This window comes from Zootoca vivipara, chromosome 1 (assembly GCF_965207765.1).
Source record: "Zootoca vivipara chromosome 1, rZooViv2.hap1.1, whole genome shotgun sequence".
Taxonomy (NCBI): domain Eukaryota; kingdom Metazoa; phylum Chordata; class Lepidosauria; order Squamata; family Lacertidae; genus Zootoca; species Zootoca vivipara.
In genome coordinates this window covers 85534162-85550222 of record NC_142582.1, presented here as the reverse complement: position 1 = coordinate 85550222, position 16061 = coordinate 85534162, and the positions used below count along the sequence as shown (strand labels likewise).

The window sequence follows — 16061 nt, the reverse complement described above, 5'->3', positions numbered from 1 at the left end:
AGTTTTATCTAATGGTAATGCTCTGTGTCTCGTTATACCAGTGGTCTGCTTGGTCCAGTCTGAATGGGGGCAATTATAGAGCAAGGAATCCATCTTGACCATGGATTACTCAATGGCATTTGATAAATCATTATCATTCAGCCTTAGTTATCCTTCAGTAAAATAGAAAAAAATCCACTTCTGAATATATAATGTGATTTATAAATGAATAATATTTATTTAGTCCGAACATAAATTAGAAGGGTATTATCTGCTTTAAGATTTCCTATTTGCAACCAATGTTGCTTTCATCATCTGGGAACCAGTAAACATAGATTGTGAGCCCTTCAGTGTCAGGGAACCACATCTCAATATAATTGCTACTTGCCCTGAGCTCTTTAGATAAAGGAAGCTGTAAATCTAACTACAGCTCTTCTCTGAACAGACCAATTGATTAAATTGGGAATTGCCTGAACTTTTAAAATGCTATTCTGAACAAAGTTTCCTATATTATTTATGGGTTAATCAGCCCAGGCATGCATTATCATTTTGACCTGGGGATTAAACAGCGTCTCCAGGAATATACAAGTGACTCCTCAAAGATAAGTTGAGAAAGAATAAGAATGTTGTGTGTTAATGCTTGTATATACACAGTATATTCCCCTGCACACAAAAACAGTTAGGGTGGGCAGAGTGGGAGGAGGCAAGCAGATTGAGAATGCCCCGCAGGAAAGGCGCTGCCTCTCCAGTTGGGCGCGGCAATCGAAGATATCTCTTCCCAACGTGCCTTTCCCGTGGGGCATTCTCAGTCTGCTTGACTCCTCCCACTCTGCCCGCCCTACAGACAGTTGCCAGCAAGGGAACAGCTGATAGGCAGCCTGTTAGATGCGTAGGGCTGTTAGCCCCTGGGCAATCCCCCCCCCCAAAAATTCAACAAGTCAGGGCAATTTCCCACCATTTTCTTAATTTGGAGTCCCCCAAAATAGGGGGCATCCTATACATGGGGGCGTCCAATACACAGAAAAATACGGTACATATTGCTTCGGATGTGTGGCATTATTCCGAACTAAAGACTTGCCTAAATCAAGTGTTCATCACCAGTCCCTGAAAAACCAGAAGAGAACAGATTGCAACCTGGGAAAGGAAATTTAACCCATTTAGATTAAATAAAGACCCTCTTGAGAGTCCCATGGACTGCAAGAAGATCAAACCTATCCATTCTTAAGGAAATCAGCCCTGAGTGCTCACTGGAAGGACAGATCGTGAAGCTTAGGCTCCAATACTTTGGCCACCTCATGAGAAGAGAAGACTCCCTGGAAAAGACCCTGATGTTGGGAAAGATTGAGGGCACTAGGAGAAGGGGACGACAGAGGACGAGATGGTTGGACAGTGTTCTCGAAGCTACGAACATGAGTTTGACCAAACTGCGGGAGGCAGTGCAAGACAGGAGTGCCTGGCGTGCTATGGTCCATGGGGTCACGAAGAGTCGGACACGACTAAACAACTAAACAACAACAACAAAGACCCTGGTAGGGGGTGGACTGAAATAGTTCCTGAAACATCTTAGTTATTTAGTGTTCACTTTTTTTGAGAGAGAAAGGAAGAGCCCTTTCTGTCAGTGGCCTCATTCACACATAATGCTAAGCCAAGTTTAATGTTATGTTTGAACCCAAGTTTCTTGTCCTTTTCCCCCACCCCCCACAAAATGATATAAGAACCAAACTTTGGTTAAAGTTTGTGGCTTGTTTGGATTAAGACAAATGAGAAGCCTGAGTTTGAACGTAACACTCAGCCAAACTGTGGTTTAGGTTTGGGTAGCACAGGAGAAGGAGGAGAGAAGTGAAGTGACTGATTTTTTTAACTGGGCACTAGCATGCTCCTTATTCACACAAAGACATACCTTGGGGTGGCATTATGTGAGGACCAGGTTGTTGCTTACTCAAAATCAGCCATTGCTTTGGCTTTTCTCCTTTTCAGGCTGATCCTGATCAGTCATGTGTATGATTTCACAGTGCTTCATAACCAGATTTGACTATATCCTGTTAATTTGTTATAAATATTTATTACCCACTGTTCATAAAAAATCAAAGGACAAGGTACAATAAAAATAAACATATAATTATATTTAAAATAAAGAATAAAACAGAAAGGTTAAAAGACTACAGCATCAATTACGGAGGGGAAAACTCACATTCAGCCATCCTTAAAAGTGTTAAAAGGTGAGCCCAGCTTGTTGCCATTGAGTGGAAAACAAGCTGATTTTAAGCAAGGACAGTGATTCCTGGACTTGTCATGTTGGCCAGTCAGGAATGTGATGAAGTCACTGAAGGCAGAAAGAGAATTCGGAACAGTGCTTCCTCAACAAATATATACTTTGTCTACTTTTGCAGTGGTTTCCCAAAAATTACCCCTATTTTAATCTCAGTCTAGTTCTGACCTCCGGCTGGCTGGCAGCTGCACATTTCGGAATAGATTCCAGAATTAGAATTGCATAACTGATAAAGCAAGAAAAAACGTTTTTCCCTAGTGCTCAATGTCTCTTCTGAACTTTTCATCTATTTTAGCAGCATTGTTCCTACCATAAATTTAGCTCTTTGGGGAAATGCAGAGAACATACCAGCTTCTTACGTTCTGGTTAACTGCTTAGATTTCACTCTTGGTTCTATTGTAAGTTTGCAAACTGTTAAAAATGCAGAGAAATTAGTACTTTAGAAATGCTCGCTTAATGATTTAACAAAGTCTGGGGCAGATCTCAGTGTTGTTGCCAAGGAAGAAACTGCTGCTTGTGACTGTTATTTGAACCTCGAAGTAGCTTTCCCATTTCCAGCTATTTGATTTCATTAATCTTATGATCTTTTCCATGTAAGTATAGATAAGATCCTAACATCCTAACTCACGTATTGTGGAATAATTTTAGAGGAGCAACCTGAAGATAAGATTATTCAGTGAAAATTGTCTTCACAGACTTTACTATAAATTAATCTCTTTGTAGATCTGTGACGAGCATGATTCCCGTAGATTAATTATTCAAATAACCTGTTGTATTCAGCCTCAATTATCATTTTGAGGTTTTTTTCATTGATTCTTATCTAGTTTCATTTTTATTATGAGTTTAGCATTCAATTTTATTGGTCACTTTCAATCTCTCTTGAGAGCTTCTTGTTTCTGGCATGTCTCAAAAATTTAATTAGTATGCACATACTAATACCCACACCAGTTTACAATTACAGTCATACCTCGGTTTAAGTACGCTTCGGTTTGAATACTTTCAGTTTAAGTACTCCGTGGACCCGTCTGGAACGGATTAATCCACTTTCCATTACTTTCAATGGGAAAGTTCGCTTCAGGTTAAGTACGCTTCAGGTTAAGTACAGACTTCCGGAACCAATTGTGTACTTAAACCAAGGTACCACTGTAACTGTGGAAGTTGTGCTGCTCATTCTTTCCTCCAGACCTTTTTGAACAGATAATCAGACTATACTTGTGGAACTCCAGTTAATCTGCTGTAATACCTGATTATGCTTTGGGAAACCACACTTAAACAATGTTGTGTGCACCTTCATGCTAACTCCTTCAAGTCTAATGGTAATGTGGATTTGTTCTTTATCTCTTGCTCTAAAGGTTACATGAGAATTTGATTAGGAAGTAACATACAGTGGTACTCCTAGTTATGAACTTAATTCGTTCCGGAGGTCCATTCTTAACCTGAAACTGTTCTTAACTAGAGGCGTGCTTTCGCTAATGGGGTCTCTGCTGCACGGCTGGCACACAATTTCCGTTCTCATCCTGGGGCAAAGTTCTCAACTCGAGGTAACTTACAGGTTAGCGGAGTTTGTAACCTGAAGCGTTTGTAACCTGAGGCGTTTGTAACTCGAAGTACCACTGTATTAGTTCCCCACCACTACCAGTATACATTTGGCTTCTGGTCTTTTCCAGCCTAGTACTGTCTATTCTTTAAAAATGTTAAGAGTATTTACTTCCACTAATATAATGTTCCTCTTCCTCTTTGTACGTATGATGAACTAAAAAGTTAAATACAATTGGTTCCAAATTTAGGGACCTCTGTTTCTGTTTGTTGGCTCATTTATTAAAATCTCATGTTTGTGACTGTTTCAAGTCCGGGGAAATTTGAATGACGTTTCTAGTTTTCATGGTATCAAGTGTTTCTCTGAAGTTTTTTTCCTGCTTCATTAATTTCCCTCTGTCACTTTGTAATCAAAGACCTGACAAACAATTGGGAACACAATAAAACTGCAGTTTATTTTTTAATGATCACCTTTGAGCTCAACAATAAAAGTGCATAAATTGATAATTGGCATACCTTCTTAACTGATGAGTTTTGAATGTAACTGTGTACTTTCAAGCTTTGTAATAAAACCGCAATATTAATTAAGGTTGTTTTTCAAATGTTTGCTTGTTGATCATGGTACTATAGCCTGAATAGGTAAGCCAATCATTTGGTGGGGCCACAATGTGGTTTTGGCATGTAGGGGGATTTTGGGTCTATTGCACATTCATTATTTGTATTTTATGAGGTTTAAATTCTACAGTCATGAAATAAGTCATGTAGGTCTGAAATGTGTTGGCTGTTGGTGGGATAACTGAGAGACCATATTTTGTTATATTCGGGCAGGGTGCAAAGAGGGATTTGGACTAGTTTGCTTCTTCTGTTTTCCGTACTCAGTTACAGAGCTTCCTTCCCTTTGAAATTGCCGGAATCCTGAGCATCTTTCAGAAAAAAATATTGTAAGATGTAATTCTTTGGGGCTGGATTTCAGTACTAGGGTTAAGCTTGCAGGAAGGTTAGAGTTTTAGTGTGTTGTAATAGGCTTTAAATTGCTCCCTGCATGAAGCGTTGAAAGGGGTTGAGGTATAAATATAGGAAGTCAAACTTGCAGCTAATCTTGGCACAGATGTACTCTATTGTTGGAACTGAATTTATCTGAAAGGCCAAACACCATGTCCTGATTCAATTCAGGTTAAAGTATTTTAACTTAATGTAGCAATGGGGAACCTCCAGCCCACAGGCCAAATTGGCCTGGCAGGGGAACTAATTTGGCCTGTCAGTTTGTTTTCACCAAACCATGCCTATTTGCCCCACACCTGATATCATCTGTGACACCAGGTTTGTGGAAGTTTAAAATGTGCAGTTGGGAGCCTTAACATGCACGTCCAGTTGTTCCCTGGCAAGTAGGAGTTGCATTTGGCACCTTTTAAGTTTGGTGCCAAAGACAAGTCCATCTTAAGATCAAACCAAAGGAAGGTTTTTTTTCCTTTGAAGTGACTGCTTGAACTCAGGCCCAGGCTGCAAAGGAATGTGCTGCTGATCCTTTCCTTTGAAGTTGAGTCACTTGACAGTCAGGACAACCCTGTCCACCAGTTAAAGTGGCCCAGGGAGGCAAAGAGAGCTCAGGATCTGCCCCAACAACTGTTTTGCCAGTGGTTGTTGGGTGTTCCCCAATTGTAGCTCAGGAAAAGCTAGGCAAGAAAAATAATTTGTGAAGTATTTGGGAGGAATTCAATGTGAAGCCCTTCTAGTTGTTCCCTCAGAGCAAGCATTTCAGCTTGCCAAATGGAGCAGCCCCCTCTTTCCTCCCCCTGTGTGCTGTTCCAGGGTAGTGGATTCTTTTAAAACTCTCCCCAGAACCCATTTTGATATACAATGGGGGCAGGGGAGCACCATTGCGCAAGTTTAAGTCCAGGCTGGGGGGGAGGCAGGAGAACCCCCAGAAATGCTTGCCCTGCAGAACGATCAACATAGTGCAGTGTTGAATTCAACCCAAAAACATTTCAAGCGCTGAAAGCAACTGGATTTTAGAATGACACATATCAAGAGATATAGTAAACCCCTTCCTATGAAATGCATGCCATGATCATTTGGGCGGTGTGAGAGACTTTTATCATAGAGTATGTGGTCTGTGCGCAGAAGGTTCCATTTTCAATATTTGACATCTGCCATAGCAGGGCAGGGAAAGGTCTCTTTCTGCCTGAGACCACAGAGATGCTTCCCTACTGCTTCCCATTAGTGTGAATTAGGTGGACCAAATGGTCTAACCTAAGGCAGCTTAATATGTCTAAATTATAAAAGTGCTATCCTGTAAGGTGCTATAAGTCTGTGTCTTGCAGCCACAAGCTAGCATGATTATTCTAGAATAGGTAAAGGTAAAGGGACCCCTGACCATTAGGTCCAGTCGTGACCGACTCTGGGGTTGCGCGCTCATCTCGCATTATTGGCCGAGGGAGCCGGCGTATAGCTTCCAGGTCATGTGGCCAGCATGACAAAGCCACTTCTGGCGAACCAGAGCAGCACATGGAAACGCCGTTTACCTTCCCGCTGTAGCGGTTCCTATTTATCTACTTGCATTTTGACGTGCTTTCGAACTGCTAGAATACAATGGTATATTTTATAGGACTACCTGAGTGTATATGATATACTATATGCTTTGCATGTAGAACATCCCAGCTTCACTTCCCTGCATCTCCAGTTAATGAAAATAAGGTCAGATAGCAGGTCTGTAAAAGACCTTTGGAGAGCTGCTGCTTTATACCTTGCACAATATCCTGTTTGCTTAATATTGAGAGTCGGATATTTGCATAGGAAGGTGATATAGGAAGGATGATCTATGTTTTCATAGTATATCCTTAGAGAAAATTCAGAAGTGAACTGAAGAATTAGTTACTATAATTATTATTTCTGTAGTGCTGTAATTTATTTTTTAGAATTGGTTTATTTTTATTTATTTATTTTCCAAGAGGAATGAATGTAAAATTTTCTCTTCTATTAATAAAAGAGGATTTGCTACAGCTAAGCTGCAACAAATGCTCAAGCTTAAGGTAATTTGATCAGAACTACGCAGACAGCAGGAGGAAGAAAGTTGGGAAGAAATGACCATGAACACTTAGCCACCTGTGAAATAGCCTGCATATAACATTGTCTCAGAATCTGAATGTTTCTCACCCTTAAAAATAAAATAAGAACAATTTCTCAATACTGTATATTTATATTTTCCTCTAAGGAGCTCAAGGTGCTAGAGATAGGGTGGGGAGATATGTTGCCTGTTCCCTTTGCACAAAATGATCTGTGTAATGTAAAAAAACAACAACACCCCAACATTTCCAGCTGCTGCCACCATCCTAGCAATGGGGTAGAAAAGGCTGGAAACACTATGTGTGCACTTTTGTCTACCTGCATGTTTATGTGTGTATGACTGTGTATCTGAGAAAGAGAGAGAAGAGAGTACAGTATATGCATGTGGATATACATTTGCTGCACCAACCACTGGCATGTGACCATGGAAGGCTGTCTGATCATAAATGCATCCCTCAGGTTGAAAAAGGTTTGCTACCCCTGTGCTGGAGAATGGGAAGATTTTTCAGGCAACCTAAATGTACATAGCCCTGGTTGCTTTCAGCTTGTTCAGATTGGAAGAACACTTGGGGAAAGCATTCATATATGGTCTCACATGCTTTTTGGGGGGCACCATGAAAAGCATAATAAATTCCCTGCTTTTAAACCCAGTTGAACATTGTTTACCACCATCGTCCTGCCTATGGGTTAAATTATGTGCCATGCCAATGCAGAAAGCTTCTAAATCCCAACAAGGACCCTGTTATATCTCAAAGGAGTTTTAAAAGGAGCAAATTTATTTGCGCAAAGAAAGAATAGTGAAACAGATCCCCCCCTTTATTTTGTGTTTATAAGAAGTGGGGTGATGGCAGAATCTATGAATAAGTTAAAGCAAGAAAGAGAGAAAGAAGACAGATAATGAGGCTTCAAGGAACACTTGCCTTTATTCCGCTTGAAATTCTAGTATAATTTTTTGCTGTAATGGAGGTACTACTCATTTACAAGATACTAATCAATCTTATTAAATGCAGTCAAATGAAACTAAATTCATATTGAGAAAGGTACCGTTGAGAAACTCCGTATTTGTGGCTGTTGGCTTGTTTATGTTGAATCATAGGTAGTCCATCTGGAAGATTTTGGAGAGAGGTGCTGAATCTAGTAGACAGCTTTCTGGGGCTTTAGGACAGACAGACAGATAGACACCCTGTTCAGCAGATGCCCCTACTCCACAAATCATTGGCTAGGAGGCTATGTCCAAATTTATAGGCATGCTAACCATCCTAAGCACCAGAGTGAGTCCTGGATTTAGAGCATCCCAAGAAAGTGGCCCAGGTATCATAAGAAATTATAACTAGATTCAAGCCTTCAGTATAATGTATATTCATTTTGTCCTTAGGAAGCATGGTTTGAATGAAGTGGATTTCAGTCTGAAATTAATCCTTAGAAAATCAATAAGATGTGACAAAGCCAACTTCAAATATAAAATGGATGGGTGCATTATTTGCCCAAAACAACTGAAACGGCACAGCCCCGAGAATGCTAATAGTTGCTCAGAATGTTTTACGAATATATGCTATAGAGCTATGTGCTCATTTATTCTCTAATATGTGTATGGACTGCACAACAAATACAGCTAAAGCACTGCCGTAGTTGTTTTTTTTGTCCTACTTTTTAAAAATCATAGTTTATTGCTGACCTGCCAACTGTTGAGTCACTCATTAAGCTATCTCTGAGGGTGCTTTAGGAGGCACCACATGGTATCTCTTAAGAGCAGGGAAATAATCATTTAAGGAGGTATTTTTAACTGACTAGCAAGCAGTTAGAAGGAAATTGACAAGGACTGGTTTTCAGGGGAACAGACACACAATGTAACTTCCACTGGGAAATGTACTTGGCTTGTGACTGAGTGTCTCATTGGTTCACTTTCTTGCCTGTTTCTCCCAGTAGCCCAATTGCACAAGCAATTCCTGAAACTTAAAATCGGAAAGCAATTGAATCTAGAAAATAGAATTAACCTAGACAATAGGTTGTGTTCATTGCGGGGGTGGAGGGCAGATCAAAGAGGAAACGCAGCAGAAATCTTGAAGATCCTGCCATTGAATGACAGGAGATGGATGAATATTTGGCAGCTAGTTCAGATAGAAATAGGAACTGAGCCAAACAGGATTCTGCTCCAAGCTACTGCTGATCTCTAGCAAATTGTTCCAACAGCCACTAATCTTATAATAGGCTAGCAAAAACGGTCATTTTACTGGAAAAAAAATGACAGTCCTTTATTGATGACATAGTGGTATATATTCATCTGGGCAGAAGTCCATAGCAGAATGAGTAAATGAAGAAAAGAACTGAAAATTTCTAGCCTGTGTAAAACAGAAAGTACTATTTTTGAAAAAGCTGAGTCATGGTGTCTTGTTCTTAAACATCTTGAGGTCACCATTACCTATACGTGGCTGCATAGTTCCACTTTTAGCTATCCTGAAGTGCACAGTGCATTTGAAATTTCTCTCCAGCTAGGAGAAAAGACCAATGCTTACTCTATTGCTAACATCACTCCCCCCCCCCCGAGTCTATATCTTTCTCTTCACAGACTTCAGTGCCTGCCTTCAAATTTTGCTTTAAGTGGCAAGTGATAACAATGATTATTAGGAATAATCTGAGACATACATTTCTAGTGGCACTATGACTGCTGTCAGGGCTGACGGGCTTCCTCTCTTCACACGATCACCACAAGATTTTATAGTCTTTATTTACAGTATTTACAAGCGGTCATTAGCACATAATGATAATTCATCAGAGTCACTCAGTTCAGATCTCTGCTGAGGTCTGCATTTGCCCTGCCAGCAAGCCAGAAAATGGTGAACCCTCTCGCTCTGTCTTTCACCCCTCCTCATGCCTCGTGAGAGCTGGCTTAAACCCCACCTCCCACCCCGATTCTGAACTGGAACTTAACCTTAGTTGCTCCTGTGAATTTCCTGGCTCTATATCACTCCCTGCCTGTTCCTCTAGTCTAGACTGACTTAAATAACTCTCTCCTCATCCCCCTCCGACACACCTCCTCCTTCTTCCACGCCTACGTATCCCCCTCCCTCTGGGAAACTTGAAACCTCTGGCTCATCCCTGACAACTGCTGTGTCAAAAAGCACTAGTGCATGGAGGCACAGTGGACAAGAGAGAAAAAACTGTCCATGGCCTCCAAGCTTCAAACTCATTGGTGGAATACTTTAACCAGCTTATCACATAAAGTGCACATGGAGAATTGTTGTTCCATTTCCAACTTACTTGCCCCTTCATTTTCTCTTTCACTGACCATGTCACACTGTCCTCTGCCATCTATCACTGTTCTCTTCTTTCTGCCTTTGTCACCAGCTATTCTATCCCATCAACTCCCTTATAGCTCCACGGAAAGCATTTGTTTTGCCTGCATTTAACGCCAGCAGACTGCTAGGACAGGAGAAGGATAGTTCAGCTGCCATCATGGAACATGACTGCTAGTCAAACCTAGATGGACAGGAACACTTAGAGCTCATTATACCATACTGTTTTACTACGAAATCAGTCTGGTTGGGAGTTCTGAAGTGTGTTACAAACTTTGTATAGTTTTGTGACCAGGAGTATAGCAAGAGTGTACGATATAGTCTTACGAAGTATTGCAGTTATCAATCCCTATATTAGTAAAGTGAGTGTATTAAGCCACAATGGGGAAAGGGAGGGAGGGGGTAAGGGTGTGGGGTGTGCGCTGCTATCATGCTGCTGGTAATGTGGGAAAAGTAGGAAAGTTAAGCACCCCTTCAACCCATCTCTGCAAATAAGAAGTTGTTGGTAACTTTTATATGCATGCAAGTGAAATCATTCAGTTTGGTGTTTTTTTTAAAAACGTGCATACTGTTAGGGAACACAGTTGTTAAATTTAAGTATGCCAGCCTGTGAGTAGGTGTTTATATATGTTAGTAGGCCACTAACCTAAAGCATGAACCCAGATAAATGTTCTTGAGAAACCTGAGGTCTTCGATTGAAGGAAGGTGTACAGCAATTAACAGTGCAACAAACACCCAGTTTGCATATTTGAGTAAACTACAGTTATTGATGTACTGTGATAATGCTCTTCTAGTCTGTATATCTGTTTCCCACTTCCCTGCAGAGGAAATAAGCCATGATCCCTGACTTAGTGTTACAGTCAGTTAGGGATTATGTATTCTTTTGCTCCCAAAAACTTAAGTCAGTAAGACGAGACACAACCTTAGCTACAGATCATGCTTTGGGAACTTGAGAAAGCATCATCTCTGGTTGAGGCTTAACACTAAACTGAAAACAATGGTTTGCTTTTTCCTCATACTAGCAAAGAGGATAAACACAGATTGTACAGACATGATCACAGTAAATCCATTCAGTATGGTTTAGGTGACATGTGAACAAGGCCAGTGAGTGTGTAGTATAGCAAATGCAAGACGTGGAGGAAAGCCTTGGAAACCAGATCTGCTAGCTACTGTTCCTTAACAAGAGGCAATTGCCCAGGAGAAACTGTTTATGAAATAGGTTTGCAGTATAATCATGGGGTGTGTTCTTTTCATTCTATCACACTTCAAACAATGCTTGCTTTCTGAATAAGTGCTGCTTTGCTCTTATAAATGCCTTTCTGCTATCATAACCCCATTAAAATTGGAGTGCATAACATAATCTCCATGGCAACTGGTGCTATCAGTATACATAGGATTCTTCACTACCTAGTCAAAAGAAGAAAAGAATAGGGCAAATATGCTGAGATTGTGTAAGTATTGTAGAGAACACCAGGGACTAGACAGCAGCTCAATTGACACTGAATGACTCTTACTCTGCTGAGCAAAATAAAAGGCCAAAGAGCACTGATGAATTTCTTTTGGCAGAAACATTTGGGAAGAGTCACTTAATATTCTAGTAGGGTTGCCTTTTGTTGGTGTGCAACATTATCAATGTGTCATTGTTGTTGCTATAATTCTATAGACAATAAATGTTGACCTACAAGCTCACCGTGGTAGGTATAGTAGAAGATATATTGCAAAAGAGATTCCTAGAGGATCAGAGGGTGGATGGGAAGCAGTGGTGAGAGGGTTCATCAAGATAGGATATCAACTGTCACAATGCTTATACTGCAATTTGCTATTGCTTTGAACACCTCTCCTTATTTCTGGCCAGCAGTATTGTATTCTCTGCTGTCTCATTCTGCTGGTGCATTCTAACCTCTGCATTGTTGTGCAGTAGTGAACTGCATACATCACTAAAGTTCTGCATCCTACATGTGTTGTTGTTGTTGTTGTTGTTGTTGTTGTTGTTGTTGTTATTTATACCCCACCCATCTGGCTGGGTTTCTCCAGCCACTCTGGACAGCTTACAGAATATATAAAACATAATAAAGCATCAAACATTAAAAACTTCCCAATACAAGTAGTATGTCACATGGTTAACTTATGGCTGGCCCCTGTGAGAAAAAGGATGCTTGACCATTAACCTGATCCAGCTCTTCCCATCTTCTTACCCCAACGGCATCTTGCAGTCCCTGTCCCCATTCTAGAAAGACTGCTGTTTGGTTAACTTTTTATTCAGGTTGTTTAATATTTATTGTCCTTGTTCCTGAATTGCTAAGATAATTTTGGGCTTTTGGTAACTTGCTGTTACCTGTTTGAAGCATTAATGTGTGTGTGTGTGTTTCCCTTTCAGAGAGTATTCAACGTCTTGTACCCAATGCCTGCTGACCAAAGGAGACACGTCAGCATAAATTCTGCTCGCTGGCTGCCTGAACCAGGCTTGGGATTGGCATATGGCACCAATAAGGGGGACCTGGTGATTTGCCGACCGGAGTAAGTGCTTGGTTTAGAGCCTGAGGGCCTTCTTACCCTTAGTTTGTAGGAATTTTCTATCAGCAGTTCATCCTCAATTATAACGAAACTTTCAGTGATTAATTTCCCCCATGATAACTATTGTGTTTGTTTCCTCCTTTAACATTACCATAACTTCATATTAACTTGAATATTTGAAGTCTATGAAAAGCAGGAACCATTGAGCAAATATAATATACCTAGCAGGTATAATATACCGTAGCTTTCCAAAACTTGTGTCAGCCACCCTGTTTTTTCTTCCTTTTGCATTTGATAATACTGTACCCTTCTCTTACCCAGGTGACTCATAATATAGCTATGAAATTAACTTTTCTTCTTTGATTGTTAAGAGGCAGCAGCTTTTAAATGGTAAATGAGTAAGTTAACTGGAGGAATGTTCATTTAGGCTTCTATATTTTCTCACATCTTTGTCCCTGGGCTTAAACATGACTTCTAATAGGAAAGAAGCCCCAATATGTATGTAGTATTCAGTACAATGCAAATCACACGCCCCAAGTTCCCTAAATTTTGGGTCACCATGTTAGTCATTTATTTCGTTTGACCTGTCTTCATTGAACACATTTTTTCATGGCACCTTTGAAAAGTTGACATTCATTTATCTGGAATCACATTTGTTGCTCATGTGTGGATGTCTGTTTTCTATGACCCAAACAAAACTTCATGCTAAACATGCAGCTGCTGTAGGAAACAGCAGTCACATGTTTAATTACCCCCTCTGTCCTGTTACCAACAATCCTTATTTCCTCACCATCCATTCTCATCACTGGCTAGCAAGAGGAATGTACAATATTATGGTGTCAGATAATAGATAATATGGTTCGATGTAACAAAGCCTCGATGTACATGTCTGCTGTACATCTAGCTTCCTCTGTCATAATGTCTAATAGAAAAATGTATGAGATTGCACAGGAAGTTGATTTCTTCCAATAGCCTAAATATACAAAAGAAGTACCATGGGGGAGGGAGGGGGAGGGAGAAAGGAAAGGAATTGAGTGTGATTAAAAGAACTTCATTAATCCATTTGTAACTTGTACATTGTGGCGTCAAAGTTGTTTGTTTATTGCTGTGTGGGCTACTTGGTGGTTATATTGATTTAGAATTATATATATTTTTTAACCAAGGACTCCAGGTTAGCATACAGAAGTATGAATAAGATTCACACAGCATAAAGATACAATTTAAAACTGGCAAATAACAAAATACAAGATAAAACCCCAAAAAGCTTAAAAATGGAATGATGTTGTTGTTGTTTAGTTGTTTAGTCGTGTCCAACTGTTCGTGAACCCAAAATGGAATAAAAATATGCAATTCCTCAGAACCATCAATAATCAAAAATGCATGGGCAAATAGCAGTGAAAAATTTGTAATGTTGGTGGCAGGGTGCCTCCTTAGTTTATTCCAAAGTTAGGCTGCAACCACAGAAAATGCCCTCTCATTTGTGGAAGCAGCTAATATACAGCTAATAACAAGGCTTGGTGTACCCCAAATTAATGCCCAAGGCTCTCATCCTTTTAATGAACCCTTGCCTGTCCTTTGCACCAGGTCCCTCTTTTATTTCTATCTGTAAGATGTTTTGTGAACAGGAGACTAAGTAAAAATGGTTCTCTAATTGTACTTAGATGTGCACATATATTCCCCGAAGGGCAGTAAGGAAATATATCTAATTATCGTGAAGTGACTCTAAAGAGAGGAGTAATCATTATTTATTTCATGTTTGTAAAGTTTTCAGCCAAAGATTGGATTTCCCCCATGTGTTGTTGGCTAAGCTGAAAAGAATAATCCTAGCTTATGGGCTGGTGTCAGTGATCTGAACATTATATTAATATGCATGATATAGAATATAGAATTATCATAAGCACAAATGTAAAAAATGTAATTTAAAATACAATTATACTATGATCCTGAGATTGCTTTTCTGTGCCACTTCATTTCTTCATAACCACCCATCATTGTGTGAGGGCAGCTTATTTTTCACCTAGTTTTGGGTATATAGCCCCAATGTATCTAGCTGTCATGTGTGTCTGGTGCCTAACACCGTTTACCTGCCAGCCTTTCCAGTCATTAGAGACCCTGATGCATTGTTTACCTTTTAAGTGTAATCATTCTTGGCCAAGGTGACTGTTGAAGGATAGATGGGGGTTCTGTAGTGGTCTCAATCTTAGCTGAGATAGGTTAGCCATCCTACTCAACAAATTGCTTAGAGATCCCATAGATTGAATCCTTATTTTCAAAATTACCATGACAATAGAAGGTTTGACCAAGCATTAGTATGTTTGTCTTTGCTGACAGAACACAAAATGGGAGAATTTTATGGCATAATTACTTTTATTAAAGTGGACACAGGCATTTAACAGAATGAAATTTTGCCTTTGCATTCCTGTGGTACCTTTCCTACATGTTTATGGATTTAGGATCAGCTTATTTAATAGCTGCAAGCTTCTTGTACAGTGTGTATGTGAATTATTTTGCTTGCTGCTTTCTGTACCCCTGGGATATGTTAAAGTATTGACTAATGTGATGCTCATTGCTTGTAGCTAGACAGCTCAGATATTTTCAATGTAGAAGTAAATGGGAAACTTAGCAGTCCAGTCTGCTTGTCATGTTGAATATAAAACCCTGGAGTCTTTGCGGATCTTAAATCATTTCAGTGTGCTGAAGAGCATCCACATACAATAGTTACATATTGAGCAGCTTTCTCTGAGTATGCCAAGGACTTCTCTGAGTATATTTGGTACTTGGTAGTGTATATTAATAATATTAACATATCAATACTTTCATATCTGTATATCCAAACAAACAAACAAACAAACATATAAATCTTTCTGGTTATTCATTCTCCTTTTAGATGTTAATGGATCTCTTTTTCTCTTATTTGTCTTATTTGGTTACTTTTCTAAAAAGATCCAGGAGACTGCCAGTTGACAAATTCTGTCTGCCATTTCCTTATGGAGTTATTATTCATATGTGGTTCTGAATATCCTTCCAGTTTTATATAATGACAGAATCAATAGGTAAAACCAATGCATTTCATTTACCAGCTTTGTTAATATTCTCCTTTGTGTTATGTAAAAGGTAAAGGGGCCCCTGACCATCAGGTCCAGTCGTGTCCGACTCTGGGGTTGCGGCGCTCATCTCGCTCTATAGGCCAAGGGAGCTGGCGTTTGTCCGCAGACAGCTTCCGGGTCATGTGGCCAGCATGACAAAGCTGCTTCTGGCGAACCAGAGCAGCGCACGGAAACGCCGTTTACCTTCCCGCCGGAGCGGTCCCTATTTATCTACTTGCACTTTGATGTGCTTTCGAACTGCTAGGTGGGCAGGAGCTGGGACCATACAAGTTTGGTTTATTTGATTACCTCCTTTTGATG

General features: G+C 40.0%; 1 protein-coding gene across 3 annotated transcripts in view; it reads left to right on the top strand.

Moving 5' to 3' along the window:
- The window catches only part of AMBRA1 (autophagy and beclin 1 regulator 1), a 147748-nt gene that overhangs the window by 102270 nt on the left and 29417 nt on the right, over positions 1 to 16061 (top strand). For all 3 annotated transcript variants that reach the window (XM_035115335.3, XM_035115345.3, XM_088653921.1), the window contains exon 16: positions 12518 to 12657. In XM_035115335.3, the coding sequence (XP_034971226.2) occupies positions 12518 to 12657 (140 nt within the window). The remainder of the gene's footprint in view (positions 1 to 12517; positions 12658 to 16061) is intronic.